Source organism: Cucurbita maxima, unplaced genomic scaffold (genome assembly GCF_002738345.1).
Source record: "Cucurbita maxima cultivar Rimu unplaced genomic scaffold, Cmax_1.0 Cma_Scf00011, whole genome shotgun sequence".
NCBI lineage: Eukaryota > Viridiplantae > Streptophyta > Magnoliopsida > Cucurbitales > Cucurbitaceae > Cucurbita > Cucurbita maxima.
The window spans coordinates 101,114-116,188 of NW_019272027.1; the positions used below are offsets into that span (position 1 = coordinate 101,114).

General features: G+C 37.0%; 3 protein-coding genes across 3 annotated transcripts in view; all 3 read left to right on the forward strand.

Moving 5' to 3' along the window:
- LOC111486272 (callose synthase 7-like) overlaps positions 1-5,855 on the forward strand; it is a 21,924-nt gene extending 16,069 nt beyond the window's left edge. Inside the window, exons 29-42 of the mRNA XM_023133328.1 lie at positions 349-458; positions 537-656; positions 761-829; positions 947-1,130; positions 1,237-1,348; positions 1,785-1,907; positions 2,048-2,166; positions 2,306-2,389; positions 3,203-3,315; positions 3,389-3,618; positions 3,831-4,628; positions 4,740-4,790; positions 4,972-5,157; positions 5,364-5,855. Of these exons, the coding sequence (XP_022989096.1) occupies positions 349-458; positions 537-656; positions 761-829; positions 947-1,130; positions 1,237-1,348; positions 1,785-1,907; positions 2,048-2,166; positions 2,306-2,389; positions 3,203-3,315; positions 3,389-3,618; positions 3,831-4,628; positions 4,740-4,790; positions 4,972-5,157; positions 5,364-5,654 (2,590 nt within the window). The 3' untranslated portion in view covers positions 5,655-5,855. The remainder of the gene's footprint in view (positions 1-348; positions 459-536; positions 657-760; positions 830-946; positions 1,131-1,236; positions 1,349-1,784; positions 1,908-2,047; positions 2,167-2,305; positions 2,390-3,202; positions 3,316-3,388; positions 3,619-3,830; positions 4,629-4,739; positions 4,791-4,971; positions 5,158-5,363) is intronic.
- Positions 5,856-6,421: 566 nt separating this feature from the next.
- LOC111486389 lies at positions 6,422-9,424 on the forward strand. Its single transcript, XM_023133498.1, has 3 exons — positions 6,422-6,597; positions 7,646-8,216; positions 8,905-9,424. The coding sequence occupies exon 2, from the start codon at positions 7,671-7,673 to the stop codon at positions 8,166-8,168; it is 498 nt and encodes a 165-aa protein (XP_022989266.1). The 5' UTR covers positions 6,422-6,597; positions 7,646-7,670; the 3' UTR covers positions 8,169-8,216; positions 8,905-9,424.
- A 472-nt stretch (positions 9,425-9,896) lies between these two features.
- LOC111486338 (probable receptor-like protein kinase At2g42960) lies at positions 9,897-14,322 on the forward strand. The gene is made up of 8 exons (XM_023133424.1): positions 9,897-10,615; positions 11,143-11,905; positions 11,986-12,090; positions 12,256-12,378; positions 12,797-12,967; positions 13,064-13,193; positions 13,357-13,566; positions 13,645-14,322. The coding sequence occupies exons 2-8, from the start codon at positions 11,229-11,231 to the stop codon at positions 13,735-13,737; spliced, it is 1,509 nt and encodes a 502-aa protein (XP_022989192.1). The 5' UTR covers positions 9,897-10,615; positions 11,143-11,228; the 3' UTR covers positions 13,738-14,322.
- The last annotated feature ends 753 nt before the right edge of the window (positions 14,323-15,075 follow it).

A 15,075-nucleotide genomic window follows, 5' to 3' on the forward strand; every position in this document is an offset into this window, starting at 1 on the left:
AAAAAAAAAAAAGAAAAAAAGAAAAATAAGGAAGGAAGGAAGGATAAAGAGAGAACTTAATAACTTTCTGTCGTCCATTTTTCCCTAAGCAATTTTCCATTGCTATTAAGGAAAAGTTACGTTGAGGCTATAGAAGTTGGAGTATGTCTTGGCGAAAAATGGTGGTTTAAGCCTTCATAAAAGAGATTCTTTAATGAGCGCTTTCTCTTTTTCTCTCTTGATCACTATCTCAAGTATTTCATTTTAGCATTTTACTTGATGTTGTCTATTGAATTGCAGTTTATATTATTGTTTTTCTATATCACCTTCTGCTTTGATAACTCATTTTCTTTGCTGATTTACGATTAGTGTTTTAACTCCTTATTACAAAGAAGACGTCCTTTATTCTGATGAGGAACTCAACAAAGAAAATGAGGATGGAATATCAATTTTGTTCTATCTCCAAAAAATATATCCTGGTGAGCTTCATCCTCCTGCTTTTTCTTTTATATTTAATGCCATGGACAAAAACTTACACTTCCTTGATTGCATACTAGATGAATGGACCAACTTTCTGGAGCGAATTAGAGATCCAAAACTTGGATATGCTGAAAAGGACAAGATGGAGTCAATACGCCATTGGGTCTCCTACAGAGGGCAGACATTATCAAGAACAGGTTGAAAGAAATCCCCCATCCCTTCTCCTCTCTTTTCCTGTGTTAAAATTTATGGATCCTAACCTTAATTCTTACTACATCTATAAATCTTGATGGTTTATCAGTTCGTGGTATGATGTACTACCGTGATGCGCTTCAGCTTCAATTCTTTCTGGAATTTGCTGGGGAGAATAGTACGTTTTTTATTCGATATTTTCTGTTAGCATGAGATTCAGATTCTAAGCCTGATTCATTCCCAAACTGAGTAATTGATATACTTAACTTTGAGATTTGTCTTATTTACTTGGCAGCTGGTGGTTATCGGAACTTGGACTTAAATGATCAGAAGAGGAAAGCATTCCTTGATCGTGCACAAGCTCTGGTTGATCTAAAATTCACTTATGTTGTCTCATGCCAAATCTATGGTGCCCAGAAGAAGTCTGACGATGCTCGTGATCGGAGTTGCTATAATAATATTCTCAATCTGATGTTAACGTGAGTCAGATGTTAATATGCAGTTGCTAGCCTTTACAATTTACAGCGGTCACCTAAAAGTTCAGCCTGTTTATTATTTGATATAAATAAAATAAAAACTGTGCAGGTATCCATCTCTACGTGTTGCTTACATAGATGAAAGAGATGAGACAGTGAATGGAAAGCCCCAGAAGGTTTATTTCTCAGTTCTTGTGAAGGGAGGTGATAAATTAGATGAGGTATAGGAGAGGGGCTTCTAAATTTTACTCACCCGCTGTTATATTACGATGCAACCTCTTACTGGTTACTTCCAATTATGTATGCAATGTGCCACATTTATTTCACAATTTTGTTTTCTACCTAGGAATCTGAGATAGTTCTTATAAAGAAGTTATTCCTGTTCAAGGTTAGAATTCAAAAAACAAATACTCAGAGCTTTGGGCTTGATTTGACAAAGTAATTTTTTTATTATAAAATTTGAGCTATGGTATTCTTCTATTTTACTTCTTTGAACAATTCATAATGAGAATCATGTTCATCCTTCAGCCTTTATCTGTAGCCAAGTGGAAATATAGGTGTCCTGGTTATGTTTCTCATTGAAGTGTAGGAGCAGGGAGTTAATTTTTTCGAACTTTCCCTAGATGTTGCAGTTCTAATTCCTTGCCATGCATTTAGGAAATCTATAGAATCAAGCTTCCAGGTCCTCCAACAGCAATCGGTGAAGGAAAACCTGAGAATCAAAATCATGCCATTATCTTCACTCGTGGACAAGCTCTGCAGACCATAGACATGAACCAGGTGATTTACCTTTCCATCTTCAGTTGAAGATAGTGTAACATGACGCTGTTTTATTGTTTCATTGTTCAATTCATTAGTAAAATTATTATTGTTGAAAGTTGACAGTTTGCAACCTCACAAATCTTTAAAAAAAATCACAGGATAACTATTTTGAAGAAGCTTTCAAAATGAGAAATGTTTTGGAAGAGCTCCAAAAGAACCGTCATGCAGATCGAAAACCCACAATCTTGGGTTTGAGGGAGCATATATTTACTGGAAGGTCAGTCCCTTGATGCTTAAGTTTGAGTCTAGTAATTGCTATACGGGAACCTAACATGTCAGTTTTCAACAAAAATATTTGGTTTGAACATTTGATGGTTGACAATGATTTATACTTGTTTCCCACTCATCTTTTACAGTGTTTCGTCTCTCGCTTGGTTCATGTCCAATCAGGAGACTAGTTTTGTAACTATTGGCCAACGAATCTTGGCAAATCCTTTGAGGCAAGTCATTGATTTATCAGTATATAATTATCAATAGACGTTCAGTACTTACAATTATATATGATATTGACTTGCTGCATGTAGTTAACTTTTAGATTTTAAAACTGTAAGCCTCTCTGTTGATATTTAAACTTGTTTTTTTGGACATTCTGTGGGTCTTTGTGTGCCTTGGTGCTTTCCCATTTTCTATTTCCTTCAACAATCCTTGTTATCTTGAAAATGGTATCAAAATGGATACTTTTGATTCTACTGAGAATAGGGAAGGTGTAACCCATTTTTGGTCTAAGAGATACCTGCATGAGATCATGAAAAGATTGCATGCAGATTGGTATTGGATAATAAGCAAATTCTAAGGACTATTTCCAGGGATTTAATCCATAGATTACTTTATTTCATCATCTACATTTTTTTTTTTTTTTTGTACTACATAGTATATTGACATCGCTGTCCCTTTTCCATGTCATTTTGGTAGTTTTGGTACTTGCCAGCAAGGTATAAGAGTGTCTTGCACAAAATTATACCTTATAGTTGTATGATTGTTAATAGAAATACCTTTCTTTAATTTTTTCTTTTTTGTAATATCTCCTGGGCATTTGCTACCTGTGTTTTCTGATACAGTGCAATAGTAGAACTTTTCGCATTTCTCCAGAAGTTACAAATCTGGGTTTTTTATGCTATCGTTTACAGTATGTATTTTTGAATGAAAAACCATATTGTTGTTTTATTTTATTTTACTTTTTTAAAAAATAGTCGGATTTGTTGAAACATTGATATCCTAGATGGTATTCATAAGCTCACATGGCACTTTCACAGGGTACGTTTCCATTATGGTCATCCTGACATATTTGACAGAATCTTCCACATAACAAGGGGTGGAATCAGTAAAGCTTCTAGAGTCGTTAACTTAAGCGAGGATATCTTTGCTGGTATTTCTTATTTCAATTGAAGGAGACATGCAGATAGATTCCACATGTCAATTAATTGTGCCAATCTTTACAGGATATAATTCAACTCTTCGTGGGGGGTTTGTCACGCATCATGAGTACATCCAAGTAGGCAAGGGGCGAGATGTGGGCATGAATCAAATATCACTTTTTGAGGCCAAGGTTGCAAATGGGAATGGAGAGCAGACACTTAGTCGTGATGTTTATAGGCTTGGACGCCGATTTGACTTCTTTAGAATGTTGTCGTTCTACTTCACAACTGTTGGATTCTACTTCAGTAGTATGGTATTATTTCCACAAGCAAGATCTTCTCATACTATTAAGATATAGTTTATATATGGTTTGCACTTTCCTTGGATAACTACTTCCAAATTCGAGATGGTCTACAGTAAATGATTATTCTTTTGATTTTCAATTCGTAAATGGTGCCTTTTATTACCTGTGCATGTTCGCCATAATAACAAAGGTCATTCTTAGCTTTTGTATACATCTCGCAGGTAACTGTGCTGACGGTGTATGTATTTTTGTATGGACGTTTGTACATGGTTATGAGTGGTGTTGAAAGGGAGATTCTTGGAAACCCTTCCATACGTCAGACTAAGGCTCTCGAAGAGGCTTTGGCTACCCAGTCTGTCTTTCAACTAGGCTTGTTGCTGGTACTACCAATGGTTATGGAAATTGGCCTTGAAAAAGGCTTTCGTACTGCCCTTGGTGATTTTATTATCATGCAGCTGCAACTAGCTTCTGTTTTTTTCACATTCCAGCTTGGAACTAAAGCACACTTTTACGGTCGAACAATCTTGCATGGAGGTTCTAAATATCGTGCTACTGGTCGTGGCTTTGTTGTTTTTCATGCAAAATTTGCTGATAATTACAGGCAGTACTCACGAAGTCACTTTGTCAAAGGCTTGGAACTGTTGATTCTGCTGCTTGTTTATCAAATCTATGGACAGTCATATCGCAGTTCAAAACTTTATCTGTTCATCACTTTCTCGATGTGGTTTCTGGTTGCCTCTTGGTTGTTTGCTCCCTTTGTGTTCAATCCATCTGGATTTGATTGGCAAAAGACAGTTGATGACTGGACAGACTGGAAAAGGTGGATGGGAAATCGTGGTGGAATAGGAATCTCTCATGACAAAAGTTGGGAATCTTGGTGGGATGGAGAACAGGAACACCTGAAAAGTACAACTATAAGGGGAAGAGTGCTGGAGATAATTCTTGCTCTACGATTCCTCATTTTCCAATATGGAATTGTTTACCACCTTGATATATCTCATCGCATTAAGAGCTTATTGGTACGGATTTTTTCTATTACCACAAGATATTTTCTCTCACTGTCCTGTTGCTATTACTTTGGATATGCTGCCAATATCTCACTGCTGCTTTTTGCTTCGGTATCTTTCCAGGTCTATGGACTTTCTTGGGTAGTCATGGTAATTGTTCTTGTTGTCTTAAAGGTACACCCCTACATAAGCTTCTCATATTATTTTCTTACTTCCAAGACTGATTTTCTATTTTGACATTTCTACTATTTTAGACGCCTTAACTTTCCGATACGATGAAACTATATTTTACATTTGTTCTTGGAAGATTTTTCTATTCTTGTTTTCTGACATTTATGTCACATGTGGCTGCCAGTTAGTTTCCATGGGCAGGCGAAAATTCGGTACCGACTTCCAGCTCATGTTCAGAATACTGAAAGCTCTGCTCTTCCTTGGTTTCATGTCAGTCATGACTGTCTTGTTTGTAGTCTGTGGCCTCACAGTGTCGGATCTGTTTGCAGCAATTATTGCGTTCTTGCCTACTGGATGGGCCATCGTCCTAGTAAGTTTTGCAATTATGTCCTCATACGATATCCGCTTGATTTGAAATAGAATTAGTCTATTGTTTTTTGTAATGAAAATGTAGATGAAAATAAATGTTCATCGACTGTCTATAAAATTTTGCATAGATAGAGGTTGGACATAGTTTGGTTAGATAAATTATATGTGAAAGATGCAGTATTGATTCATGTTTGTCCCTTTCCAAAGATTGGGCAGGCTTGCAGACCGATGATGAAGGGCATAGGCCTCTGGGAATCAATAAAAGAGCTTGCAAGAGCATATGAATACATCATGGGACTCATTATTTTCATGCCCACAGCCGTTTTGTCATGGTTCCCTTTTGTATCAGAGTTCCAAACACGTCTGCTCTTCAACCAGGCATTCAGTAGAGGTCTGCAGATATCAATGATTCTTGCTGGAAAAAAAGAAACGCCGTCAATGGTCATTACTGGAAAGAAAGAAACGCCATCCACTTCAACTGTATCTCTCCCATTATAGAATTCTTCTTCTACACCTTACAGTTGTTATAGTTACAGTTATAGATACAGTTATAACAACTAGAATTCTGGGAGATCGGAAAACGATCATCTCCTACCACAGTTTTGGGATTTGGTGTTGTTTCTGCTAAAGATTGCAAATTCTGTGTGTACTCTAATTCTTTGGAACCAGAAAGAAATGAAGCCCCATGATTCTGATAGAGCTGTTTTTATTTTGATGTGTTTACGATAATAGCTCTTTACGATGAAACTGGAATTGCCCAACTCATGATACACATGTCTTTTCAACTTTGTTAATCCGCTTCTTCCAACTTTGTTAATCCGCTTCTTCCAACTTTGTTAATCCGCTTCTTCCAACTTTGTTAATCCGTTTCTTCCAAGTTTGTTAATCCGCTTCTTCCAAGTTGAAGCATGTGAATAACAACATCCCTTCGATTAATATAAAATGTGTGTATCTTCCATTTCAATTCTCCAATGGGTTAGAATCAGATGTTGGATTTTTTTTTTTATGTTAAAAAGGTTAGTTAGAGAATTAAATTTAATTCTTCCTCCCACATATATTGAATTAAAAATGAGTAAATAACCCAAATACACCTATATTTATTTTTTTTATTCGATAAATAATAAGTTTTTTTGGTCTACAAAAATGTACTATACCATTTGCTAAAACATTTTCTATCAATTAATATTTTTATAAAAATTGAGAGATGTGTAATTTCAATTTTTTGTTCCTCAACATTTTCTCATCCCAAATTTGTGGCATTATAAAAATTCGTTCATATCCAAGAAAAAGAAAATGTGCAGAATTAAATGAGGAGGGAAGGGGCTTCTCCGTTGCCGCCCTAATTGTGTTTACTGTTGCCAACCCTTGGACGGAGCGGCGATTGCAGATTCAATTTTCCATTTCCATTGATCTCTCGACGGCGATACCAGCCGCCGCTCTGGTTAGGGTTACTGCTTCTATTCCTTTTCTTTGCTACACTTGACACATAAAGAGCGAGATTAACATTGAATATTAGAGATTACACATTCGCCTTTATTTCTCTTTTCTTCTTGTTTTCTTTAAGTCGTGATCAACCTTGTTGGAAAAATCCGCAGTAGAAGAATTTTTTTTAATGTGAGGTTAGAAGTGCCCAAACATTTTGGTAATTAGATGTTTCCGGAGTTGCGGACGGAAATAATGGCTTTATCTTCGTGATCGATTTCGGCATAATTTACATTTTTTTTCTAAGTTCACTTCAAACATTTTTGCAATTGAAGAGTGTTCGATTTCCCTATCGCTGTTTGTTGGTCGACGACTACGACTATTGGCTCAATCTATGGCCACTATGAATTCTATTCCTTTTCTTTGTTACACTTGACACATAAAGAGTGAGATTAACATTGAATACAATATGTTTGCTTTTGCATCACCTGCATCAGATGCTATTTTTCCATAATAGGTAAGGCCAATGGGTCATAGTGAAGCTTCCTAATTGGCATAGTCAGACAAATCCTATAATTACAAAAAAAAAGTTGTATAACTTAATCAGATAATATTTTAGGAAATCAATATTACCAACATATTCACTGATTTTTTCGACATCGTTATCCATTATACATGCTCATTTGGGAAATCAGATAATATTTTCTTGAGAGGCTTGGTTCACAATTCATCTGCCTTTTTCTTCCAACTCATCTTCTCATTTACTGAAACTTGAGAGGTCTTCCTTGGCTCAACAATTTTCTTAGACTTTAGAGGTGTAGCTAATGAAAGTTTGGTTCTAATTGACTCTGATCTCGCTATTCATAGTTCTTTTGGTTTTCATATGTTATCAATCTGTGGACAAGATATCCGTTGAATTAAGTTTTGCATGTATTTGAGTTCTAGAGTGATAATTATACTATATTGTTGTATTTTTCAAATAATAATGCTTTTTAGGTCTCATGCATACTACTGAACTTACTACTTCTATTCTTCTTTCTCACTTTCACTTTTATCATCCCACACAGTAATAGCCAGCAAGTTAATAAAAAAATGTCCAAATTAAATGGCACTCCTCAAAGCTTGCAGCCCGGAAACATTAATGCGCAGATCAGGCGTCCTCTGAATGTTCAAAGCACAAATTGGGTGCAAGGACCAACAAGTTTAGATGAGTTCAAGTATGGATTCCCCTCTGGTGGATTGCCATCTATATCAAATAAGTGGTGGGGAAGTAGCTGTCCAGATGAAACAAATAATGAAGTAGGTGACAAGCATCACTTCAAAGTAGTAAATGATGGTTCCGCTTCTATAATAGACCAAGAGAAATCTGGAAGTATAGAGGAGGATCTTCAAGCTGATCTTCAGGGAACACACCTTCTGACGGCTTTGAGAAAAAGAAGTTTGGAGCGAGGACGAAAAGTACTAAAGCATGGTAATAGCTTTCATGGTCATGGTTTAAACAAGTTAAACAAGTTAAGCAAGAAAGAAAGATCATTGCTTCTAAACATATTCAGATCATCTGTGCCAGATGAATGGATAAATAACTCCTAACAACTTCAGGGACAACTGCTTTGATCGTCGTACTCTGCCCTTCATAAGGTATTTTGATAGTTCTACTGTTCAATTGTAGTTTTCTTATTTAGGCTTTAAAAATATACTTAATTTATTATGAAATTAGAAAGATAGGGGTATTATAGTTCTCTTTTATCATCCATAACAAGGCGTATAAAAATGGTCAATGGTAAGTGGTAACATGATCTGATGGAGTTGTTTCAGGATCTTATAAGGTTCACGAAGTTGGAACATGAGAATGACAGACATGCGACTTTTATATTAGTAGGATAAGATACTTTTGGATAATAGTCTATCATTGGTAGGCTAATTTACAAATTTTGATAGCTCAAATAGTTGTTATAGATTTATTCAGTTTATTCCAAATTGTTGATAGATATTTTTTAAACCATGTTTAGAGTTCTGATGCGACAGCTTGTGCGGTGATTAAGAATTTGATTTCAGTTATAGATTGATTTTAATTCTTAAACGATAATAAACTTGTTTTAAATTGCAAATTGGCAATTGACCGAGTTATTAATTGTCTTTAAGCAATAGATTTATGTGGGCATCATGTTCAATATTAATTGAGTTTCTGATTCTTTTTCCAAGTTCAAACTGTAAGTTGGTGGAACAAATAAAAGTAGTTGTGTTGAATATTTTTCTAATTGTCACTAAACTATAGTAAATTGTAATTGTTTTGCTGGATTGATTTGGCCTTTTTGTTTCTTTTCAGAACCTGTTGCCAAATTGTAGATGTAGAAGAAGAGAGAAAAAGTAGATGATGAAGGGTAACCGACAATTATAGTAGACTGTTGGAAACAGGTTGTTAAACATGTTTGGGCCAGAGGTGGAGGGCCCCTCCGGGGGTCAACCGGAGGGGCCATTCTTAAACAACAGCCCATGCTTGTTGCTCCCTGCAGATGACCCGTTTCCGTCAGGTGGCCGCCATTACTCATCACATCCAAATTCTGAACTTTAAAACATCTCTTTCTACTCCTTTTCAAATTTTTATTGATGCAATGTAAGTGCTGTTCATTACTCTCTTCTAAAGCCAGAAGTAAATTCTTTGATTTTTGGCCCATTTGAACAGGTAAAAGACATAAAATAGCCCCTTTAGTTTGGTCAAAAGTTTGAATCTTGTTCACACTGTTACGTTCTCGAGGAAAAGATGGACGTCATTAGTTTTTTGCAGTTTTGGATTTTGAAGTAATTTTGGTGTGTTACGAAGTTGATTTTAATTACTAATTCACTTACCTTGGTGTCATTATCATCTTTGAATTCGTTAACTTTTCTTCTCTATATGTCTCAATGTAATTAACCAATCAACTTTAATCCATAGGCTTCAATTTGTAGCAATTTGTTGATGTATTAAATTTGTAATTCTTTGGTCCTTGAACTTTAATTATTTAACGATTTATACTTTGTAATCATTTGTTATATTGGGTCTCCAGTTAGTTTTGATTGACTTATGTATGAAGTTTCATATAATTTTCATAATAGGGGGGTAAAGTATTGCAATTTTTTTCATGGTAGGGATGAAATTGTTGCAAATTTTAAAATATAGGGGCCAAATTGTTAACTAAATTATTACAAAATTAAAAGTATATGAACGTCAATGTACAGAGAATAAATAAAAGAAATATTTTATACTCTCACCCCCGCATCTCAGTCTTTGTTTTTGTACAGATTGCGATATTTTTTTGGTATCCGGTACGATCAGGCAATCGGCTAATCCTACAGGCTACCATTATTCTCCGTCGATTCTCTCTCTCTCTCTGCTCCTTCCTCATTTTGTGTCGCCACCTAAATTAACGCTTTTTTTTTCTCTCTCTCTCTCTCCCCTTCCCTTCTTTCCCATTTTTCCATTTACGTTTCCCTCTCCCATGTCCGATCTGCTTTACTGGCCCTCCTAACCAGCTACATTTCAACTCCTTCCACTTCGGTTGACTCTCTTTCTCCCTCTCAATTACTCTTCCCTTTCCTGCATATTCAATGTTTTTCTCTCACCCACCCATTTCTCCACTCCCATAATCCTCTTCACTTTCTTCTTCCTGTTTTCCCCGTCTCCGGTGACCTCCATTGCTACCCCGCGTTCCCTTTTCAACTTCTTCCTCCTCCAAACCACCATTCTCACCTACCCTTTTCCCCATCTTTTCATTCCCCCATTTTATTTTTGTTTCTAGATTCTCTCTATCTCCCTCTCCCACTCCTAAATTAGCTTTTTGTCTGCTCTTTATCTTGCATTTTCTTCTACCCTTCCCTAAATTCTTCCTGCCCCTTTCTTCTAATCTTCTTCCACCCCCCAGAGAATCTTGTTTGTTTCAGCTCCATATTGGACTCTCTATGCTTATTGGGTCCCCGTTGGTTAAAATAGAAGCCCTTTCTCCGCTTCTGTTTCGTTTTAAAGAGGAAGATCAAGGCGGTTAGTCTAGATCTGTTGAAAGGTGGATGAATGCTTTCTACTTTGAATCACTTTCCTCTCTTTTCTTTGATTTGTTCCCGTTTCTCTTTTGTCTTTTACTTCAATCTTAAGTGATGCCTTCTACAAATTTGTTCCTTTTTGTTTGATAGATTTACCCCTTTTGATTTAGCTATTGTTGGTTCGTTAATGTGGGTTTTCTTCTGTAATGGGACATTGAATTTATTTTGCTTTCTTCTTCATCATGACTTGTACATACGAGTATCTTGGGTTTTGTTTTGGAAAGAATGGAATCCAGTTGAATGCCCCGTGCAGATGTAAAGTATCTTCCTTAACCGACTTATTGCCCCCTTTTTCTGTTCTATTCTCTGGATTTATAAGGATTGTGAAGGAGATTGCAATATTTGGGGAATGTTTCCTGTTTTGTAATTTGAGTTACATGACTGTCAAACTTGAAAGAAACTTTAGTGTTTGTGTTACCGATACTAAGCTCTCTCAAGAATCTCTTGCCTATAATTTGAAACTGCGTGCTGCTTTGCATCTAATTCTCAGGTCGAAATGTCTTGATTTATCCGCGGCTGGAACTTAGGGGGCTGAGCCAGTTCAAAGTTTTGGCAACTTGAGGATCGGCCGTAGCTATGTCATCTGGAAGTAGTCTGAATACAGAATTGTCAAAGAAAACATCCTTCCTTGGTTTGTCCTTATGGGTTTTGATCTGCTTATGTGTTGGTGCATTTATTGTTTTGATTCTTGGTATTTTATCTGTATGGGTGATGTTTCGAAGAAAAACAAGGAGATCCCCTGAAAACTTCTCTGTTTCTCAAATACCAAATGTCTCAAAGGATATCAAGGTGGACAGAATAGCTACTCAATCTGCTCACCACAATCATCTTGAGAGTCTATATCTTTCCATTAATGATAAATCTAGTGACAAGAACTCGGAGAAGATGATTGGTCATTTGGGTATGAGCAAGTCAAGTGATCATGATAACATAAGCCAATGCAGCTCCAATTATCATAATGAAAGGGTTTTTAGCTCACATTCAGGAGAAGAAGGAAGCTCTGGGACTGTTAGAAAGCAGGGTTCCATGTCATATGGAGCGTATGGAGGACTTGTAACTGCCTCTCCTCTTGTTGGCTTGCCCGAAATTTCACATCTTGGTTGGGGTCATTGGTTTACACTCAGGGATCTTGAATATGCAACAAATCGTTTTTCTGCTGACAATGTGCTTGGTGAAGGGGGTTATGGGGTAGTCTATAAAGGCAGACTGATAAATGGAACTGAAGTTGCAGTGAAGAAACTTCTCAATAATCTGTAAGGAGCTTCCGAGTTTAAAACATTAATAAAACTACAGCTACAATAGTTCTATTTTTGAAGTTTAAGTTGCTTTATAGGGGACAAGCAGAGAAAGAATTTAGAGTTGAAGTGGAGGCCATTGGCCATGTAAGGCACAAGAATCTTGTACGGCTTCTGGGCTACTGCATAGAAGGAGTTCATAGGTACTTTTTCTTTTCTTTTCATTTCCTTTTTTCTTCTAACCCTTTTTGTGAACTGCCATTATAGCATGCACTTACTAAGTGTGTTTACCCTGTCAGTAGGTTTTCAGTTGACTTTTTTGAGTGTCTCCATTAAAAAAATGGCTATTTTCCTTTTTACTTGCACAGGATGCTGGTTTATGAATATGTGAACAATGGCAACTTAGAACAATGGTTACATGGGGCTATGCGCCAACATGGCACCCTTACTTGGGAGGCCCGAATGAAGGTGCTTCTTGGCACTGCCAAGGCGTAAGTAATAACAACAGCTTACATATTTTTATGCACTTTTTTTATATATGGTTTCTGATGACCTGACAGTATCATTCTTCAGTTCTCTTTATCCATTTCAGTCTTCCAGTGATTAAATTTATAAACCTTGATTCTTTGTCCTCATGGTTTGGAAATTACTTTCCCTGCACTCCTCGCTTTCCTAATTTTGGAAAATCCATCATTCTAGATGACTACTACTCTGGGTAATTTCTATGATGGTGCTCGCAGTTACCCAGATTAAAACTTTCAAACTTGAGAAAGTAAAACCCAACATCTGTTCCCCATGTGGTAGAATTTCATGATATCATATTTAATTCTCAACCACAGAAGTTGGAATATAAAGTGAAGGCAAACATTTGAAGTAGTTTGAGGAACTAATTTCAAATATTGGATGCAGGCTAGCTTATTTACATGAAGCAATTGAGCCGAAGGTTGTCCATAGAGACATAAAATCAAGCAACATCTTAATCGATGATGAATTTAATGCAAAGGTTTCAGATTTTGGGTTGGCTAAACTGTTGGATGCAGGGGAGAGTCATATCACGACTAGAGTAATGGGAACATTTGGGTATACACTCATTTTTCTTTCTGTTCAATGACTAATTGTGATGAAGCATCTTGGGGTAGGAGCTAATGCTGGCTGGTGTTTTAATATTTATACCAGCTATGTGGCACCAGAGTATGCAAACACGGGCTTGTTAAACGAGAAGAGTGACATTTACAGCTTCGGCGTTCTCCTTCTAGAAGCAATTACAGGAAGAGACCCTGTGGACTATGGCCGTCCTGCCAATGAGGTACTTTGAATCGTAAGAGTATTGGTTATTAGTTCCATTTTTGGTGGGTGCACCTGAACTTGCTCCTCCATCTCCATGAATGGCGAACATATAATTTCCATAGCTTAATTGACATTGGCTTATGTGCTTCCCTGGTTATAAAAGTGTGTACTTTATTCTTCAGGTTAATCTTGTTGAGTGGTTAAAAGTGATGGTAGGCACAAGGAGAGCTGAGGAAGTCATGGACCCAAGTCTTGAAACGAAACCCGCTACTCGGGCGTTGAAACGTGCCCTTCTGATTGCACTTAGGTGTGTGGATCCTGAGGCAGATAAGAGACCAAAAATGAGTCAAGTTGTTAGGATGCTTGAAGCTGATGACTACCCGTCACGTGAGGTAGGTATCAATGAAATCTCCCATGCATCATTGTAGTGAAGGAAGTTGAAAATGTGACATAACGCAATTGTTTGATAGGATCGGAGGAGCCAAAAGAGCAGCACAGCTAATTCGGAGATTGAATCCACAAAAGAGAGCTCCGGTCAAGGCGAGGCGGGAAGTAATGCATGAGAAGAGTAGGTTGTTGTGTTGGTTGTAAGTGGTAGTAGGGAGTAAGTAGAATGAGGAGTTTGAAAGGATTGAATGTGAAAAGAGTGAGCAGTTCCTCTATCATTTCAGTGTGGGACTGACTGAATGGGAATGAAAAAAGAAAGCACCCTTTTTTCAGAGAACATAAAAAGATAAGATTTGCAGACATGGTTTTGAAGCCACTTCCTCCATCTCCTCCTGTTTCACATCATTGTAAGTTCTGCTGCCCCCTCCCTTCTTCACAGAACACAACTCTCCTGTCTTCTTCTTCTTCTTCTTCTTCTTCATTCTGTATGTTTAGTGAGTGAAGGCATCAAAATGTTGAAGCAACAGAAGCAGAAGCTTTTTGGGTGGTTTCTTCTTCTTCTTTTTCTATGGGTGGGGTGTTTGGTTGCAGTACAATAAAGGTCTCTTCTTCTTCCCCTTTGATTGGGTTGGGTTGGTTGGTTACCTTACCTCTAATATTATATATCATTTCCTTCTCCTTAACTTCCGTCACCTACCATACCATCATGATGTCTTGGATAGTTTACATTCATATATATATTTTTGTTGGGATTAGGTAAATGAAGATTACACATATCAACTTGCCTTCTAAGTCATACATTTCATTTCCACTTCTATAAATAGTTTGTGCAACTCAAACTCAAACATGAATGAATCATTGGAGCGTTCCACTCCACCACTAACATATATTATCTTTTTTGGATTTTTCCTTCTAAGTTTTTCCTCACCTTTATAAGAAATGTTTGTTTCTCGTTCCCCTCTCTAACAGATATGGGATCGTACAATCCACACCCTTGGGGGCCAATGTCTCCGCTGGCACGTAACTCAGTGTCTGGCTTTAATATGATTTGTAATAGTTCAAGCTCACTACCAATCGATATTGTGGCTTTCCCTTCCAAACTTCTCCTCGAGGTCTTAAAACGCGTCTACTAGAGAGAAGTTTCCATAACTTTATAAGAAATGCTTTATTCCTCTCTTCAACCAATGTTAGATCTCATATGGACTAACCCTTGAGAGGACAAGGTACGAGACCTACCGAGCTTGGTATCAACCGAGTTGAGGATGTTCCCCTTTTCATAATTTCCATGGCTCCAACCAATAGAATAGCTAGGAAAGGTATAAATAGAGGGGATCCATTTCAGGTGAGAAGTAAACAAAACTACTGTAATTTAATTTGACAACACAACGATGTAAGCAATGAGTTAATTAAGCATTCTAACATGTTGGACATAACACTTCCTTCCTTACCGGTCAGCTCGAAACTTAGATGGACCTATCCCCAAATTGGTATCAGTTACAACATGCAAGTCACGT

Bases quoted from the DNA above. Each gene is read 5' to 3' on its own strand.
- LOC111486389 (XM_023133498.1), top strand. From the start codon at position 7,671: ATGTCCAAATTAAATGGCACTCCTCAAAGCTTGCAGCCCGGAAACATT.
- LOC111486338 (XM_023133424.1), top strand. From the start codon at position 11,229: ATGTCATCTGGAAGTAGTCTGAATACAGAATTGTCAAAGAAAACATCC. The intron at 12,379-12,796 runs GTAAGTAATAAC...TATTGGATGCAG, and splicing joins CTTCTTGGCACTGCCAAGGC to GCTAGCTTATTTACATGAAG. The intron at 13,194-13,356 runs GTACTTTGAATC...TTTATTCTTCAG, and splicing joins ATGGCCGTCCTGCCAATGAG to GTTAATCTTGTTGAGTGGTT.